At 51.3% G+C, this 18,482-nt stretch overlaps 1 protein-coding gene across 2 annotated transcripts; it reads left to right on the forward strand.

The window, feature by feature from the left end:
• The first annotated feature begins 1,822 nt into the window (after positions 1–1,822).
• On the forward strand, positions 1,823–17,583 carry PRDM12 (PR/SET domain 12). 2 transcript variants are annotated; one of them, XM_048823391.2, is made up of 6 exons: positions 1,823–2,439; positions 4,046–4,236; positions 5,966–6,121; positions 12,751–12,862; positions 13,730–13,840; positions 15,747–17,583. In XM_048823391.2, the coding sequence occupies exons 1-6, from the start codon at positions 2,217–2,219 to the stop codon at positions 16,127–16,129; spliced, it is 1,176 nt and encodes a 391-aa protein (XP_048679348.1). In that variant the 5' UTR covers positions 1,823–2,216; the 3' UTR covers positions 16,130–17,583. The 2 variants fall into 2 exon arrangements, with proteins under 2 accessions (XP_048679348.1, XP_048679349.1); XM_048823392.2 differs by lacking the exon at positions 13,730–13,840 and having other exon boundaries at positions 1,829–2,439; positions 15,747–17,580.
• Positions 17,584–18,482: the final 899 nt, after the last annotated feature.

Consider the following 18,482-nt stretch of genomic DNA (forward strand, 5'->3'; position numbering starts at 1 on the left):
AGATTAGATTAAATTAAACACCGTAGCGCAGAACGAACGGGCAGAGGAATGGAGCGATTTCCAACGGAGCTGCGCGGGCTCTCCTTGGCTCCGCGCTCTCTGATTCCCCGCCAGTGTCTCTCTTGGGTTGACAATTGTTTGCAAACTTTCCTTAGAAAGGGCCACCGGAGACTGATAAGCCCCGAGCGCTCCAAATCTCTGCCGGCCGTTTCTCGTTGCCTTTATCCCAAACTGTTGAAATCCCCGCTGAAAGAAAAGTCTCTTTTGGTTCTCCTTGGCGTTCCCCTCCAACGTGGAAATCGAAGCCTAGAAAGTTTAATATCTAAGGTCTGACCCGAGGAAAGCCATAGGTGAGCGGATCCCTGCCCCCTTTTCCCAGAGTATTGGCAACAGCTGGGGGGAAATTTAGATTTAATCGCCCTGCAATCAGGATCCGTATAAACGGCCGTTTAGGTTTTACACCATTTTTGCCTTCTTGCGCTCCGAATTAAAATGTAAAACCCAGCCTCAGCGCAAAGCCGCTTCTGCGGTTCTTAATAGGATTTAAAGAATTTTCTTGTAGCTTCAAAAGGCGTTGGTGGGGCTGCCTGCAAACACATCGCGGGAGGTGGGTTGTTGTTTTTTTTTACTAGTTCTAGTAATAGAAGCTTTGGGGGGGATTTAGTTGTTTCCCAAGGCGAAGAGGCTTGTTTCTCGAACGCGTCGGTGTTTTTAAACCACATAATCCGAACTAAATGTCCGCGCCTTCGGTTTAGTTCTTGCAAAACAGAAATGCAGCGTTTACCAACAAAAGATTTGCACGGGCCGTACAGCTTTTCCCCCGAACAGAGGAGAAGCGGAAGGGGGAATTTTCCCCTTATCCCCTGTTATGATCTAACCCACCACCTTAAAATCCTCTTTGCAAGGTAATGTTTAAAGCATGAGCCTGGATCTAGACATTCGAGCCCACGAGATCTGAGGAACGCTGTGTTCGCCCCCCCCTGTAGTTTTAAAATGCCAGTTTCGGCTTTCTTAGGGCGAAATTGTCCCCGAGGTTGCGAATCCAGGGCGAAGTCTGTTTGGACGCGCCAGGAGAAGGAGCCGGGGGTCGGTGCTGGGGACGCAGATCCGCCCAGCCGTGTGGGCGAGCTCAGGTCGTTTTAACGGCGTTGGAAGCCCGGCCGTTCTTGGGGGAACAGCCCCTCGGGTTCGGCAGAGCCAAACCGGCCCCTAGTCCAGCAGATCCGTTTCTCCCGCTTACTTCTCCGCTCTGCCCCGAGTGATCGAAGGGACCCTGGTTGTACCTGGCCAGCAGCTGGAGGCGCCTGAGAGACGGGAGGAGCTTTGATTTTTCCAACTTACAATTAAAAACCCTCCGGTCGGTTTCACCCTGAGTAACTTTCAGCAGCTCGGCTCTGTCCTGCTGCAGGGCCGCGGGTGCTGTCCAAGGCAAACAGCAGCCGGGCGTTTCTCTCTCTTTGTCGGCAGGGTTCAAAGCTCTCGTGTAAACGTGCGCTATGGGGTATCGGTGCAAACCCGAGCAGGAGCTGGGGAGTGAAACCCATTTTGCCTGCCCTCCCCCCTGGCTCTTCCTCGCCAGAGCGAAAATCTCCCGTCTTTCCTAAGGCGAATCCAGGTGGCTTCACTTGAAAGCCAATGCAGCCTTCGGCCCCCCAGGTTAGCTGCATGTCTCTATTTTTGCAGCGCCCACCGCTCGCATTGTGTGAAAACACCGCCCGCTGTCCCCCTGCCAGCCCGCGATAAGGGGGTTATTAATTATTATTATTATTATTTTATTATATTTAGTATTTAGTTTCCTTTTCCCCTTCCCTCCCCCCAGCTGGCTGGGAAGGTCTACGGATGTTTCTAGAGCAGGTGTCCATCAGAGAAGCTTTCTCTGTCTCTCTCTCCACTGATGGGCTATTGCTGGGATATGCGAGGCTGCCTCTCTCCGTGTCTGTCTCCCCCCCCACCCCCCACCCAGGGGGAAGGGGGGGGTCTCTGAAGGTTTGCCTCAGTCTGGTAGAACAAGTCTATCTTCCAGCGTCGGGGGGTCATTAATAACCAATTAGGAGGGTCACCGCCGCTCATATATAGCCGGCTGAGAGAGTTTGCCAAGAGGAATCTGTCAAGAGCGAGGAGCCCATCGCCCCGGGCTGAGCAGCGCTCTGCGCCCGACTTCCCCGCCCGCCCTCTGCGCCCAGCTGCCCGGCGATCCCCCCCGCCGCTGGGTTTCCATGATGGGCTCCGTGCTCCCCGCGGAGGCGCTGGTTCTCAAGACGGGGCTGAAGCCGCAGGGGCTGTCCTTGGCGGAGGTGATCACGTCGGACATCCTCCACAGCTTTCTCTACGGCCGGTGGAGGAACGTGCTGGGCGAGCAGCTCTTCGAGGAGAAGAGCAGCCACAGTAACCCCAAAACGGCCTTCACGGCGGAGGTGCTGGCTCAGTCCTTCTCGGGGGGTGAGTAGCCTCGTCTCCGCTCCGCTTCGCAAGGGAAGCGGCGGGGGGGGAGGATCGGGCCAGTCCCTAAAAACTGCCCCCGCCAGCCGGCTCTGGAGGGCGAGAAGAAGGCGCCGGCGCCGGGACCAGTCTGGGGAGAGCCACCCTCCAGAGCGCGCCAAGGTCCGCGGGGCGCTCCGCCCGCTGGCTTCCCACCGGCCCCATTCCCGGCAGCTTTTCGGCCTCTCTCCCTTCGGCTGAAAATCATCCCACCCATGGGGCGCCAGGGAGAATCCAGCGCTCCTGGTTTCCAGAGGAAAAGGCCAGCAGCCATTGCTCTGCGGATCCGTGCGCCCCGGGGGTCCCCACCTCCGAGGGACTTTGCATGTTCAAGTCTCTTTCCCAAGCTCCCTTTTCCCGCGTTGACTTTCCCACTCCGGCCTCCCATCGTTTCCCCGCTTTGCTCAGCGTTTATCCTCAGCCCATTGAAGCCTTAAGCCCCTGGCATTTAAGGCCTTATTAGGCGTGTAATAGCAGTTGACTGAGAGAGAAGAGGGGTTTAATTCATTTAGTTAACTTGGGCTTGACCTGAGAAAGTTCCCACTTAAACCAAGACCTTAAAAAGGGAGCCGGGGCGGGGAAGGGGGGGGGGACGTTTCTTTTCTTTAAGATGTCTCAAGTTCTTATTCCTCATTCATCAGCTCGGGGACAATCTGTTTTCTCTCGCTTTGGCATCTATGGGGCGCCCCGGCTCCCTTTCCCCCCTCGAGGATTTCTGTTCCTCTCTTAATTTACCATGGAGCCTAATTCCATTTTCATTCACATTATTTCAACCAGCTAATCTCCCCATTTTGTCAGAGGAATTCCTGGGCCCCTTTAAGCAAGTCCCCGCGCCATTCAGGCGCGATGGATCGCTACAGCATTCTTAAAGGGCTAATGAATTTAGAATTAGCAATTGCTTTCTAGTTGAGTTTAATGAATGCGGATCACTTTAGCTGCGTGACAAATTGCTCGATGGGCTGAAATAGACACCATTTAACCCCCTTTCTCCGCCCTGCGTGCTCTCAACGTCGGGTTTTTTCCCCCCAGGTGCCTTCTCAATGCCTTGGAGGGGAAGCTTGTAAGACCTTGTAGGATGCGAGTGGGGCATTTCTCGGCGCGGGTTTGCTGGGGGGCCCGGGCAAGGCTGCGAAGTTCGGTTAGAATTTGCCAAGCCGTACTTTGTAGGTGCCCAGGGGCAGGAGAGGCTGGGGGGGGGGATTCCTCTGCCCCACAACCCGCCCCGCCCAGGGCAGCATGACTTCCAGTCTCCCAGCGCCGCCCAGAAATTGACCGGGGAGGGGAGACCACCTCGCATCCCAGCTTCGGAGTCCCTCGCTGAAGTCTGGTGCCTTGTCTCCCCGGGAAGGGAACTCCCCTGCCCGCAGAACGCGGCGCTAGGATTCGGTCCCTGGCAGGAAACCCTGGTGTCCGGGCGCCGCTTACCTGGGGTGGGGGGAGGGTTGGGTTAGAGACTGGGGGAGACGGACAAAAGGTAGAATCGGGGTTAGTTAGACGGGGGGTGGGCAAAGGCGAGCCCTGATTTCCCCCCCCCTCCAACCCCCTCTTCTCTCTTCCCTCCCCGCAGAGGTGCAGAAGTTATCCAGCCTGGTCCTGCCCTCAGAAGTGATCATCGCCCAGAGCTCCATCCCCGGGGAAGGGCTGGGCATCTTCTCCAAGACCTGGATCAAAGCTGGCACCGAGATGGGGCCTTTCACCGGCAGAGTCATCTCGCCGGAGCACGTGGATCTGTGCAAGAACAACAATCTCATGTGGGAGGTAAAGAGGGGAGGGGGGCGCACGAGTTCAGGGATGGGCTACCTAACTCTTCCTGCGCACTGAGCATAGCCCCTCCACTGAGCGGGAGAGCCCCTGTTACCCAGCTAGCCCCGTCCTGCCCGCGCAACTTGTGCCTGTGCGCCCAACTTGCAGGAACACGCAGACCTCGATTCACAGAGCAATTAACGACCGGCTTTGCGGTCCAGCACACGGGGCAGGGAATGAGGACTCCTCGGTCCCGTCGCGTGCTCGTTGCGACCTGTGGCAAGTCATTCCCCCCCCCCGCCTCAGTTTCCCCACGGTATAATGGGGGACCACGATGATATGGTGGGGGGGCTAAGTAAAGGGCTTTGTGATGGTCCCGTTAAAGGAGCTAGACATGCCGGTGAACGTACCTGATTTATCCCAAAGGGGTGTGTGTGTGTTAATTTCGCAGGATTTCCATAGGAGAAAGGAATCTTTTATAGAATAAATAAATTCCGCCCCCCCTGGAGTTAGTCCCCGGCCCAGAGTGGAGAAAGGTTTCCTTTGCCTTATGCAACTTCTCGCTCACAAAGCCAGGTAGAGAGGCCAGAACCTGCCTCACACGGTGCCATTAGACCTGGAGTAAAACGCACCGGATTCCCGATTGCGTTTCACCCGCAGCGGAATGATTGCCTCGCCCGGGAAAGCGGGTTGGGATGCGTGCTCTGGGCCAGCCGGAGGGGACGGGGGACTGCCCGGAATGGACGCGAGGTTTCCAGCCTTTCGGGGCAGACCTTGCGTGACCCTGGGGTTTAGATCAAGCCTAATTTAACAAAACGCAGGGGCAAAGCGCTACAGAAACAGCTGAACTGACCCCTGTGAGAACAGCAAGGACCTCGGTGCTAAGGCTGGGCTGGCCTGGGCCACATTTCTGTAGGTACAAGTCAGCTGATGGAAAACAGCAGGGGGTTGGGCTGTAGCTAGGAGAATTACGGTAAGGGCAAGGCCTTTTCATTCAATAGCCCCTCATCTGGAAGGGCCGGGGCCTGATCCGACTCAGTGAAGCCGATGGAGTTTTTCCATCCGCTTCCTTGGGAGCTGGGTTAGGCTCCAAAATCTCCTCCTGGCCCAGCACCAAACCTCCTCTGCTGGCCTCTTTTTGTGCCATGCAGAGAAAGGGAAGGCCAAGGCCCCACCAGACAGCAGTACTTGCTGCGAGGAGTGAGGATCTTGTCCCTGTTCCCAGATAACCAGTGTGGCTCACAAGGGAGTTTGCCCATCTCCAGTGTAACCAGGGATGGAGCCCTTTCAATCTGTGTGTTTTAATTGCCAGGTAAACTGCTGGCTTTGAGGTGCTGCTCATGCAGGTTTGCTGCCTTTGTTGCAGCCTGTACATGCCCAAGGCTTCCCCTTTCTATGGCCCTCCCACGTCATCTCCACTGGGAAAGATGAGCTACACACACCGAACATCTCATCCTATGTGTTGCCCCCTCCCTTTAACTGATTAAACCCTTCTGACCCCTGCCTCCCATCATGACAAATAACACCCACCCCAGCCGCTACAAACTTGCCACATAGCCCAAGGGATGAGCATCCCTGACCTACTGAGGCTCTGTGTGTGCATAGGGGGTGTTTAAAGGCCACTGACTTCTCACAGCACCCACAGGACCCTGAGCCATCCCTGGGTGTGTCAGGTGGAAAGGACTTGGGCTGCACATTCAGCCACGAGGCTACTAATATATCACTCCCTTGCTCCTCACCCTAGGTCTTCAATGAAGATGGCACTGTCCGCTACTTCATCGATGCCAGCCAAGAAGACCACCGTAGCTGGATGACCTACATCAAGTGTGCCAGGAACGAGCAGGAGCAGAACTTGGAAGTGATCCAGATAGGAAACAGCATATTCTACAAGGCCATTGAGGTAAGTGAGGCTGGAAAAAAGTGTGTGTGTTTTGGGGAGAAGCGGAGCAGGGAACTGGCATTCCCCGTATCGCGCATCCTCCCTTGTTCGTCAGTACTTTGCCTTCAGGGGCCTAATTCAGACAGCAGTGAAAAGGCTAGTGGCTTGCGGAGGGAGAAATGTTGGCACCGAGACCCTCTCGAGAGCAGCAGGGGTTGATGGGGCGGTGTTGGAGAGCGACACGCGCACACATGAGAACGGAGCTTGGCGGGCGGCTCGGTGCAATCGCCATTGCCTGGGTTTGCAGGGGGGGCCTGGAAAAATGGGAGTTTGTCTTTTTCCTCCCATTTCAGTTCAGTCTTGATCCACAGGGTGTGTGTGTGTGTGCAGGAAACGGGAAAGAGAAAAGAAATAAGACTTGGGCTTTCTTCCTGCTGTGGATCTGTGTGGAGGACTGAGATGTTAACCTTAGGGGTCTGCTCCTTCTCCCATTGAAGTCAGTGTGACTTTTGCCACTACCTCTAATGGGAGCAGGATTCTGTCATTGCCTCTAATGGACCCCGCTTCTAGGTCTATGCCTGGGACAAATCAGAATCAGGTAGGTTTAACATAAAACATACAGGTTACGTTATTGTTAAAATTAAAGTATTGGGGATTCAAGTTAACTACACAGATCCCTGATCCTGCAAGTCTTGATTCAGCCAAAAGATTCATTGAATTCCATGGACCGGGTGCTGCTCCTGGTAACAACGACATAAATCAGGAGTGACGCCAGTGAGCTTTGTGTAAAACCAGTGTGAGAGAGAGGAGAATCAGGCCATGGCATGTTGGCTGGATAAAGATGTGCAGGATCAGGCTTCCAGAGCTGCAAATTACGGAACTGGCCAAGCCCATGTTTCTGGTTCGTGGAATTCAGTTGCAAGCTCTTTGAGGCAGGGATCATGTTTTCATCAGTGCCAGTACAAGGGGCCCCGATCCGGCTTCTCAGAACTACCACAATATACAGGTTTAATAATAGCACAGCTGCCAGGCTGTGGCTCTGAGACCGCAGATCTCGCCGGCTGGGGTGCTGGCTCCCGGCTGCATGGAAAGGCGAGGGCTATTTGTCTTTCATCACAAATTGGCCCCCCAGGAGAGCTCAGGACTGCAATGGGACCGCTCCTCACAAGCAGCACACAACCGGACTGCCCAAGCAATAGAGCCAGCCAGTTCTAATGGGAGGTAATCATCTCCAAGAGGCACCCACAGGCCTCTGAGCACCTAACAATATCAGAGCTGAAGGCAACATGTTCCACACACCTGATATTAAAAAAATCCCTGTAAGCCAATGCCGCAAGCTCCCTGCAGAGAGAGACAAATAAACAGGGCCCAGGAGGTGCTGAGACTCCCATGGAAAGTCTCTGGAAGCGGGGCATATAGGGAGCATGCCACACAGAGGGGAAGGCCCCACCTCAAACTCTGTTGGGATGATACCTTGGGGCAGCCAGTGGGCCCTGCCTGCCGAGCAGGAAGCAGCTGGAGTTCAAGGTGGCGGCCGCATTTCGGATGAAAGGGATGTTGGATTCAGAGCCCGACGTGGGTCTCAGCAGTATTACTATTCAGCTGCCTGGGTGGGGGCAGGGGTGGGAATGTCCCTCATTGAATCCAACCTCCCATCACGGCGGGATTGGCTCTGGCACGACTCCAGCAGTGAGTCGAGGATAACAAATGCCCCAGGAATAAGATTGGATTCACTTGGCTCTGGAGACTCTCTTAGCCAGGAGAGGAATATGAGCACATGCTCGCCGTGTTGCTCTTTGCCACGTGGGTCCAACAGAGCCAGCTCCAGGGATCCAGGATAGAACAATTGCGCCCTGAACACACTAGTGGAAGGGAACGTGCAAGGGGCTGCCTGCGTGGTGCTGAGCAGTTTGGTCCCCAACCAGCTTAAGTGTGTGTGCTTACCATGTGCATAGTCCCATTGAAGTTTTTAGGGCCCTGCATGGGCTTAAAGGTGAGCCACATGCTTTGTTGGATGGTGACCCAGGTCCACAGCACCTTGCAGATCACCCCCAAAGTGAGATTTGAAAGAAAAACCATTGGGTCCCAATTCTGTGCCCCGTAGGCAGGTCAAACTCCCACTGACTTCAGATAGGAGTTCTGCCAGCATAGGGACAGATCATTCAGGCCCACAGTTTATCCTGGAGCTAAATGAAACAGTCAAGTCAAATAGGTTGGTGCAGAACGAGCAAAAACTGTTCCTTTTCTGTGGCAGGCAACTTGGGCATTTGTAACCAGCTTTCTGCAGTCTAAGGCACTGCCCGAAGCTAGAAACCATCCCCAGCTCACCCGTGTAAATCCAGGACACAGGAGAGCTAAGTGTTGTTATTATGTAACGTTCCTCACAGGTGGGGTTTCTTTGCCTAACGGAAAAATAATAGCTCAGATTTTTATCTATAGCTGATCCTAAACTCCCTATTCCTGTGGATGGGCTGCAGGAAAGGTTGCTCCTTGTAAAGGGAGTGTAACTGCTTTTTATCTTTGTTTTTTATACCATATGATGAAATACAATCATAGTATTATACTGACATAATTCTCAGAAATATAGATGGATGACATGTATGTGATGGCTAGCATACGTGTGTGTATGAATGACGATAGATACATATATAGGTGTGTATATAATACCTAATACAGACAGACAGTAATACGCAGTTCACACTGCTCATATGTCTGAATCCATGACTCTACAAACACCAGAACACTATTTTTCAGTTCTTCTAGATCGCAGAAAACCCAAAATTATAATAACGTAAGAGTTTGTGACTCCAATTGACAAAGGAAATAAATGTCACAGTTAAGCACAGTGTGGTACATGCTGGTATCCAGGCGTCTACTGGTGTGCATGGGTCTGCTCCTGCTCCCAGTGAATTAAATAAAGCAGGATCTCTCCACAGTGTCAGATGGAGATGGGGTTAATTATGAATTTTGTTCTGAAAGAGAGAGGAAGGGAAATCAAAGTGTCCTGAAAGTGTCTGAGATTAGATTTTAATAGCTCGGTCTAGGTCCCGATTCTGCATTCCTTCCTCGCCCCAGAGTCCCATACCCAGTCACACAATGCACACGCACAGTGCCACAGGTACTCACGCTCTGAAGTTGGCTCCTATTCCTCTGTTTATTCTGTTTGAAATCATTAGGAATGGAGGTTGGGCACAAAGAATGCTGGATCAGCCTGCATTGGGGTGAATATTTATTGAGGTGTCTATTTGTGGGAGGGGGGATTAGAAGTGGATTTTCACCCAGTGGACCTCATCCACTCTGATCCGCTTGGGTACATCCTTAGAATCCCTTTGATGAACCCGCTAGAGGGGGGTGGCTCCACCATATCTTTTACAGCAAGTGTATCCATTCTGGCCTCAGAGCAAAGCTCATTTAAGAAATGTAGGTTATTTATTGCAAACATCTCTGTCCAAGCGTAGGCGCTGAATGGCCCTTGATATCTTGGCTGCTTCCCTGCTTTGAAATACCAAATGAAGGGGCCACTTGCTCACCAAACGTAATATATGCACCCTTTAAATCAAAGCTACTGTTGAGTTACGGGAGCACAAATAAAGTGTCTCAGAACAGCGAGTGATTCCAGCCACTATTCACCACCTTGAAACTTCACAAAAGCTAAACGTGGGTTTAAAATAAATATGAATCCCAGGACTGAGGCTCTGGGTGGTTAATTTCAGAACAGAGTGACCCTCTGGAGACGGTAGTAAGAGCCCAATCCCGCAGATTTGACTCTCCTGAATAGACCCCAGGGCTAATCTCGTAAAGGCAGCAGGATTGGGCCCTTAATTCCCAAAGACTGAGTTTCTGATCTGTAAACGTGGATCTAATCTTTGCAATAGCATCATGGAAAGCAATGCTTTCATACATGATTACATGTCATTAAAAAAGACATCAGTTTCTTGGGAATCCAGCAGAGGTAGGATGCAATGCTAGAAAAAGAACCGACATACTGAAAAATCCAGTTTATTACACACACACACACACACACCATCTTTCTCATCTGCATTCACACACACACTCTCTCTTCTCTCTCACCTCCCCCCCATCTTGCACTCTCTCCGCAGGTGGACACACACTTTGACACACTTTCTTTTGGTCTCTTTTTCCCAGCACACAGACTTGTAAAGTGTCTATGTTTTCACGCAATCCGTCTGTTTTCATTGCGGTAGTGTCTGAACATTACCCACACAGTTAAACCAACTCCACTAATGACCCAACGCGTCTTAGTCCTTCCTCCTCCCCCCCAGGCAGGTAGATTGGGGACATTTTTGTAATTAATTGCTTTTATTTGCTTGTTGAATTTTTGTTTCCCTCTTTTCTTTCTTCCCACTTCCTCTTCCTTCTTCATCTTCTTCCTCAGCTGTGTCTAGCTGCAGCTGTGGGGGTGCGAAGTTGAGGCAGTGAGTTTCAACCTTCAATCGGAAGGCCGTGAGATTTGTGGGGGTGATTCAGATTGCCTTGGTGCCTGTGTGCACACATCTTTCTGTGCACATGCACACTTCTGCCCTCATCCACACGCACGCACACTGGTGCATACGTGCAATCCAGCGCGTGCACACTGGATGTGCGTTCATCCCTTCTCTTCTATTTCTTCTATTCTATTAAAAGGGACTAGTTTTCAATGAGATGGTTAAATGATTGCATGCATGCCAGAAAGTGAGACCTACAATTTATTTCCAAGTTCATACTATTCAACCCTTAGATAGGCCACTATTCATCATTAACCAAGTGCCTAACTTAAGGTCAATTCCCATTGTTTGTAGCGTGATTCCTCATATGCTTAAAGTTAGGCACATATTTAAGTGCTTTGTTGAATCCGGCCCCTGTGTATTCGGTGACTCGATGGCTGCAAAGTTGTGCTCCAGAATCTGGGCTTTTATTATTACAATTATTTAAATTAAATCTCTAAAACATGATTTGCATAAAAACCATAAAAACACGAAGTAGGTGTGATCTAGTGTAACAGTGTCTGACAGCCTAAAATTGTAGCTCAGACCAGTGAGAATTGCCTTGTTCTGAAACCTAATGACACCACTCTAAATGCCAGCCCGGTTAACTATTTCTTGATGGGTCATTTCAGCAGAATATGGTTTGCTCACCCTACGTTTTCAAACTACTTCCCAGGTGCCAAAAGCCCCAGCAATCCCCTGATCTCTACAATGTAGGTATGCACTGTCCTCCCACAAACCTGAGACACTGAAAAAGTGAAGGGCAAAGGAAAATAAATGGATTTCAACACCACAATAAATAATGCAGAAGAGATGCTTTCAAACCTCGCTTCTTAAATGTCCTTATGGCTGCTGCAGAATACTCCGCCTGCTGCACTGAAATGCGGCGGGAATCAAAGACCTTGCTGTAGGGTTATTTATGATTATTACTGGCATGGCATGGCCCAGGACCCCACCGTATTAGGTGCTGTACAAACACAGCACAAAAAGCCTATCCCTGCCCCAAAGAACTGAGAATCTAAGTAGAATTTAGACCAGTGATTCTCAACCCATTTACCATTGTGTGCCACGTCTTTGTTATGTGGGCTGCATCCAATCCTGCCTGCATGGCCCTGAGGATGTCACAAGGGCCGCAGCTCTGTGCTGATTGGGCCGCAGGTTGAGAACCACTGATTTAGACCCATCTTCCCACCAAACCACTGCCCCTTACTGGGAAGTGTGCAAGCCTTTCCTTTAACTAACTGTCAGGGTCTTCTCTGATTGTACCCTGGGCAACCTGAGCCCTTAGCTATTGTATCTGCACTTCCTGTCTAAGCTTAAAAAGCACCAGCAGGTCCCTCCCCCCCACACACCAATTGGCTCCTTTGGTGGTAGTAGGAGGCTTGCTGGGGGCAGAGAAGAGTCGTGCTCTGCCACATCTCAGCTGGGGTAAGATGGAGCAGCCCCTAGGTTCAGCACAGCACATACCTGGCTCCCAGATAGATCTCCCCCTTCCTACCGCACAGGAGCAGATCTCAGCACAGGACAGAATTTGGGCCGAAATGTTTAGGGGCAGTACTGGATCAGATTAACACTGCCTCTCTCTGCCTCAGTTTTCCCTCCCACCCTTTGTCTTTCTTGTCTATATAGATTGTAAACTGTTTGGGGCAGAGACTGTCTCTTATTCTGTGTAAGTACAGCACCTAGCGCAATGGGGCTCTGAGCTCAGTTGAGGCCTCTAAGATAAAGCCACTGTTGGCCTGTCGCTGAAGCCAGAGGGAGCTGTCAGGTCTATTTGTCATGATCAATCTCTGACTATTTTCCAGTCTCGGCAGCACTTTCTCAGACAGTCCGGTCTCTGGGCTCTGTGTCTGCCAAATCCAGCCTTTTAGTGTGCTCAGCATGGTTTGGGCTATTGGAACTAGGGAAATGGCAAGTGTCTGGATGCCATGTGCAGTTCTAATCATGTGCCATAATTCCTGTCTTTTACCTCTCAGTTCCAGGGTCCCGCTTGCAATCACTCCAGATTCCAGCTGCCAGATTATTTCTGCTGTAACCCCCGAGTTACACCAGAGATGAATTTTGCCTTAGGAGTCTAAGGAAGCCTCTGGCTCCAGCTATCATGGAGGCAACAAGCAGAAAAATCTATTCACATCACCACCCTGTTTGTTTTTTCTTTCCCTGTAGATGATTCCACCAGACCAAGAGCTGCTGGTCTGGTACGGGAACTCCCACAACACCTTCCTGGGGATCCCGGGCGTGCCGGGCTTGGAGGAGGAGCAGAAGAAAAACAAGCATGGTACGTAGCGCTAGATAGGACAGTAACTGTTGCAAATGCACATCAGCTTTCATCCCCCAGCCCGCATTCTGCGCACACAAGCCCTGCCGGCTGTGCCCTGGCTATCCCTAGACAATGAAAGGTGGGAGGGGTCTCACTAGCACCTGGATCCTCTCAGGCAAACAGGCTCTTTCAGGGCTCATCCAGCAGGGACTGATGGTGGACCGTGACCCAGTGCTGACAGACCCTGATGAAGAGGGGCGCAGAGTGGGATGGAATAAAGCCTTGAGGGTCTTCTCTACCAGGTGTGCTTCTGGAGGGAGCCCAGCACTTGGCTCTGAACTGTTCCAACCACTGCTCCCTTGCAGCTCGAGATACCTGCCCCAGGGCCTGACCTGTCTGGCCTTGTAAAATCCTGGGCCCCGTTTCTCCAGAGCTGTTTGCACAGCCTGGACCAGCTCCTCAGCTGGCGTGAATCGGCTTCGCTCCACTGGGAGACTTGCACTGATTTACTCCAGCGCTCAACAGATAATGACCAGTAATAACTTGATGTTGCCTGAGCCCTTTGTAATACCAGTAAGGGGGAGGGTCTGAGCACATTGGGTCTCCCTTATGCTGCTGTTCTCTCCAGGCTTTCCTTTTAGCTGCCCCAATAGAAAACTGCCTGGGGCTTTGGTGGAACCAACACCACTGGGATCCCAAAAGCTGTCCCAGTGGAGAGGGTAGGCTCTGTACTTTTCTTCTTGGGATCCCTCTGAGCCCCACTATGGAACGAAGGCTGCTTAGCTTATAAGGATTAAGGCCAAGGGGCTCCCCCGAAATTCTGCCGGAGACATCAGTGAGTCTTAGCATTGCCTCCCCATGCTGACTTGTCCAGGGCTATTACAGCTTTGTCTGCAGGATCCCTAAGGCCAATCAGCCTGAATAGCCTGTGGCCCAAATCCAGCAGTGAGAGAGCCTTTCATTCATCACTCCCACTTGGAGGAGGCTTCCTGGATGGTGAGTGGGGCAGAGAAAGTGCTGACTCAGTGATCTGCACTAGCAGAGGCTAAGTGCTGAGTCACTGATTTCCCTGAGCTGTATGGTGGCCCCTTCCTTAACCCCCTACAACCCCATCTTCTCCCAAGATCCCATAACAGGGGACTCTTAACTCCTCTGGGATTCCTTCTCTGCTTGTTCTGCCATTTCCCACTGGGACAGACGGAGAAGGGGACCGGAGCGAATGAGCCAGAAACAGGGCATTTTAGATCTCCAGGTCCAATAGGGGGCAGAATGCAAAGGGGGACCAGTTTGTAGAACATAATACTGTAGTAAGGAAAGGAGAGATAGTGAGTCCCATGCAGCCTGCTCTGTGCGGCTGCCTCAGTGTGACCTTAAAAAGGGTGCTCCTGCCTGCACTGCATTATAGATCCCAGGGCCTGAGCAGATGTGGGGTTTGCCCCACTGTCCTTGACTCACTCACACTCACCCGCCCTGCCTCTTTGCCTCTGCCGAGGTGACTGCTTCTCTGTATGTGCCTGGGCTCAGGGCTGCAGAAGAGCTCAGCACCTGATCACCAAGTGCTCGGCCCCCACAACCGGGGCCCGATTGCCAGTAGCGCTCAGCCCCCATCGTGACTCAGCCAGATTTTCGAAAGAGCTCGGTGCCCAGCATGCACCCAGCATGAGCGCTTCTGGAAATCTGGCCCCGGCTGTGGGTGCAGGGCTCTTTAGACAGCCCTGGCCATAGTTTCTAAGGTCTCGTGGAGATCCTTTAGGAAGAGACGGAGGTGACTGATCCTGCCCCCCCGACCCCGAATCCTTGGGAGGAGGAGTGGGTCATGCGCAGCCATGGACCCACTGTGAGTGAGAGCACAACTCGCATGGGCAGGGGAGGCTTCCTCCCCCAGCACAGAAAAACAAGAGCAAGGATTCATCGTGTCTCCGGAGCTGCTGTGCTGTGAATTCCATGGCCAGCTGCTCATCGTTTCAAAGCCCTGCACTCCCCCGACAAGATGGTAGCATCGCTCTTTGTTGTTGTGGTGCTGAGGTCTGTGCAGGTTTGAAAGCGCTGGCTAGCGCCAGGCATGATGCAGACAGAGGCTGTGCAGACTTGTCCCCTGCTCCCAAGCCTGGCCTGCAGCACCCTTGCTCTGCTAGCACCAAGTCCCTGCCCAGCTCTGCCAATGCTGATCCAGACCCCTGCTGTTCTAGCCTCAGGCTCCTCCAGAGCCCAGTCGCGAAGTGGGCAGTGGTTTTGTGACATGGACAAACACCCCATAAGGGCTAGATGCAACCCACCCATCTTATTTTCTTTTGACTCCCAGCCAGGATTTAAACCTGAGTCTTAAGGGGGGAGCTATTGCCTTCAAATATTGACTAACCCAGTCCTTGAGAGACATCTTAGCAGCACACAGGCCCAGATCTCAAGGACAGAAAACAGCAACCCCCCCCCCCATGAAGAAAGGCTAGTGATTAAGGCATAGGGCACCTGGCTCTTATCTCCAACTCACTCTCGCCTTGAGTGAGTCACTGAGAAGCTCTGTGTCCAGTTTCCTGGTCTATAAAACTGAAATAGAGAGACCTACCTCCCAGGGGGCTGGGAGGGTTAATTGGTCAAAGTGCTTGGAGATCCTTAGATGGCAGATGCAGCTGAGTTTTGCGCAGTGCTTACAGAAATGATGGTTATTTATTATCGATTCATTATGTGCTGCAGGGGCATTGCTACTGCGCTTGTCCCGACCGGTCACCATGCACCAATGTGCCTCTGTCTTTACTGAAGGTGCTGTAACCTTGAGAATCCCTCGTGCCATGAAGTCACCTTACAGGCACAAGGAAGGGCATGAATTGCTCAGGCCCTGAGATCCTGTTTCGGCTGCAGAGCAGAGGGCAGCGGCTGACTCCTTGTGTTGTTCTTTATTACACAGAGGACTTCCACACGGTGGAGACCGGCGCGAGCACGGCCGGCCGCATGCGGTGCGTGATCTGCCACCGGGGCTTCAACTCCCGCAGCAACCTGCGCTCCCACATGCGCATCCACACCCTGGACAAGCCCTTCGTCTGCCGCTTCTGCAACCGCCGCTTCAGCCAGTCCTCCACACTCCGCAACCACGTGCGCCTGCACACCGGAGAGCGCCCCTACAAGTGCCAGGTCTGCCAAAGTGCCTACTCCCAGCTCGCTGGACTCCGGGCCCACCAGAAGAGCGCAAGGCACCGACCTCCCAATGCCTCCCTGCAGTCTCACTCCCCAGCCTTGCCCGGGCCCCACCCTGCCTCCCTGGCACATCACATACCTACAATGGTGCTGTGAGCCACTGTCGGGCTCCGGGGAGCCATTTCCAGCTGTCGGAGACTGGCATTGATAATGCGGATGAATTTGTGGGCATCAACCCTTCAGGGAGCGGTGGGGGGCAGAGAGGATGGGGCAGGGCCGATTTCTTAATTAAACAGTTTGCTGACGAAGAGGTGTTTGGCATCAGGCAGCGAGTGGCATAAAGGCATTTGGGAGGGTAAACACATTGAGAATGAAAAACAACATGAACCCTAATGTGAAGACACCAGTATATGTGGGGGGAGGGGAGAGCCAAAATGCTGATTTCTGAAACATTTTCCAAGGGTTTTTGTGTTTAATCCAGTTGGAGGAAGAGAAGAAAAATTGCTTTTCCTTCTATTGAAGTTAGTGCAGCTGGAAGGCCAGATTCACCATTGGTGGGAGTGGGCACCATTCTGTTGAAGTCAATGCAGCTGTGCCTGTTTACACCAGTGGCAATTTTGGCCCCAAAGCGGTTTGCACTGGGGATATTTACAAAACCCTATTCTGATGTTAGTACTGGTGGGAGCAAAGTACAGAAAAAATCATGGGGCCAGGTTCCATTTTTGCCACCATGTTCTTTAGGCTTGGAGTCCATGCTAGACCCCCAGCTGGTCCCCATGCCACTTCAGCTGGTCCACCACATACCACGTCCGGCTGGTCTGCCATGCCAGAGCTAGCACCAGTGGGAAGGATCTTTTGTAAGTTTCCACGGACTCAAGTGTATTAGTTCAAAAACCCACACCCCTACTTTTTCATGCCTAAGCTGTGTACCTGTTAAGACCTCTGAAACTGCACACACATCTGAGCTTCTGCCCATGCAGACGGGACGTGCAAAGTGGCAATTGAGCAACAGGACGTTGATAAAAATTTGCCCCATCATGTGCTCAAGAAATGGAGAGTCAAGCAAGTCGTCTGGTGTCACCAAAAGCATTTTTCCAGGAAGTGTGTGAGCTGGAGTGGTTAGAAGTGCCCCCCACACTCTCAGCTCACCTTGCCAAGGCCACCTCCCACACTGCATGGGTGTTTCTCCTCCAGCTCTAAACTAGGGCTGCTTGTCCTTCAGCAGATCCATATCTCTAGGGCCTATTTAAACTCTTACCTCTACTGCCCTCTGGAGACCAGAGAGGAATAATTCCTTTGGCCAAACCACACCCAGAATGCAGTCCGGAGCGCCCCCTTGAGTCCTGCCACAGTTATGAACCCAATAAGAAGGATTTTGTGAAATAGAATATAAAAAACCTATTATAATATTATTAATTATAAGTATAAGATGTATAGAGTTTTCGCAAACTGTGTTTTACTTCCAGAAAACAATTGTCACTTTACCTTTGTAAATATTTATGTAAAACATTATTTACAAAACTTTGATATTATATATTATTTGATGGTATATGTACACAGCTGTAAATACATTTGTACCTCTCTCTCTTGTATTCTAAATAAAAATTACTTGGAACATTTATCATTTAGAAGGTGAGTTGTTTGGGAGTTTTCTTTCTCTTTGTGTTCAAGGAAAGCATAATGTTGGTCTTGGAAAGGGGATAGTGGAGCTTCTCCTAGAGGGTATCATTGAAATTTGGTTCTTTTCACTTCCTTAGTGTCTTCAGAATCCTAGCTTGTGTTTGAATGAAATGAACAAAAGATCCCATCACTGTATTATCAAGCATTGGAACAGTTTCCCATGGGAAGTGGTACATTGTCCATCACTTGGAGTCTTTAAATCAAGATTAGATGCCTTTCTATGCTCCAGTTCAACCAAAGTTATGGGCTTGAAGCAGGAATCACCAGGTGAAATTTTGAGGCCTGGCTCCTGTTATGCAGGAGGTCAGACTAGATTATCATAATGGTCCCTCCTGGCCTTAACATCTAGTATCTATTTCACACATTTTGGACAGAGCATAATTTACTGCTCAATCCTCATGGATTATTTTCAAGAACCATCCTTGCATCTTGAAAGATGATGGTTTTAAAATGTGGAGAAAAGCAATTTACGCACGGGCCACACACAGAGCCAGAGACACATGGTGTTCATATGTATGTAAGCACAGGGTGTTGAACCCCAATTTTTCATTCATTACAAATAACTCCTGCAGTACTTAACAAAGAGGTACAGAGGACTATCCCCACCTCCTTCTGGAATCACCTGGCCTTTAAAGACAAACACACATCCATATATCATAGATCAAGATTTGTTAGTGCTCTGCAATCCTAAATAGGGCCTGTTTGTACCATACCATGTTCTAGGCAGTACCAATGTTCTGGGGCAGACCCGCTTTTGATACTCCAGCAGCCACTATCCTAATCAATTCCTGTCCACCATGGTCACGTCACTAGCAAGAAGATTGCTTAG

The sequence above is a fragment of the Caretta caretta genome, chromosome 16 (assembly GCF_965140235.1).
Source record: "Caretta caretta isolate rCarCar2 chromosome 16, rCarCar1.hap1, whole genome shotgun sequence".
Lineage (NCBI taxonomy): Eukaryota > Metazoa > Chordata > Testudines > Cheloniidae > Caretta > Caretta caretta.

Bases quoted from the DNA above. Each gene is read 5' to 3' on its own strand.
- PRDM12 (XM_048823391.2), top strand. From the start codon at position 2,217: ATGATGGGCTCCGTGCTCCCCGCGGAGGCGCTGGTTCTCAAGACGGGG. The intron at 6,122-12,750 runs GTAAGTGAGGCT...CTTTCCCTGTAG, and splicing joins TATTCTACAAGGCCATTGAG to ATGATTCCACCAGACCAAGA. The intron at 13,841-15,746 runs GTGAGTGGGGCA...TTTATTACACAG, and splicing joins TGGAGGAGGCTTCCTGGATG to AGGACTTCCACACGGTGGAG.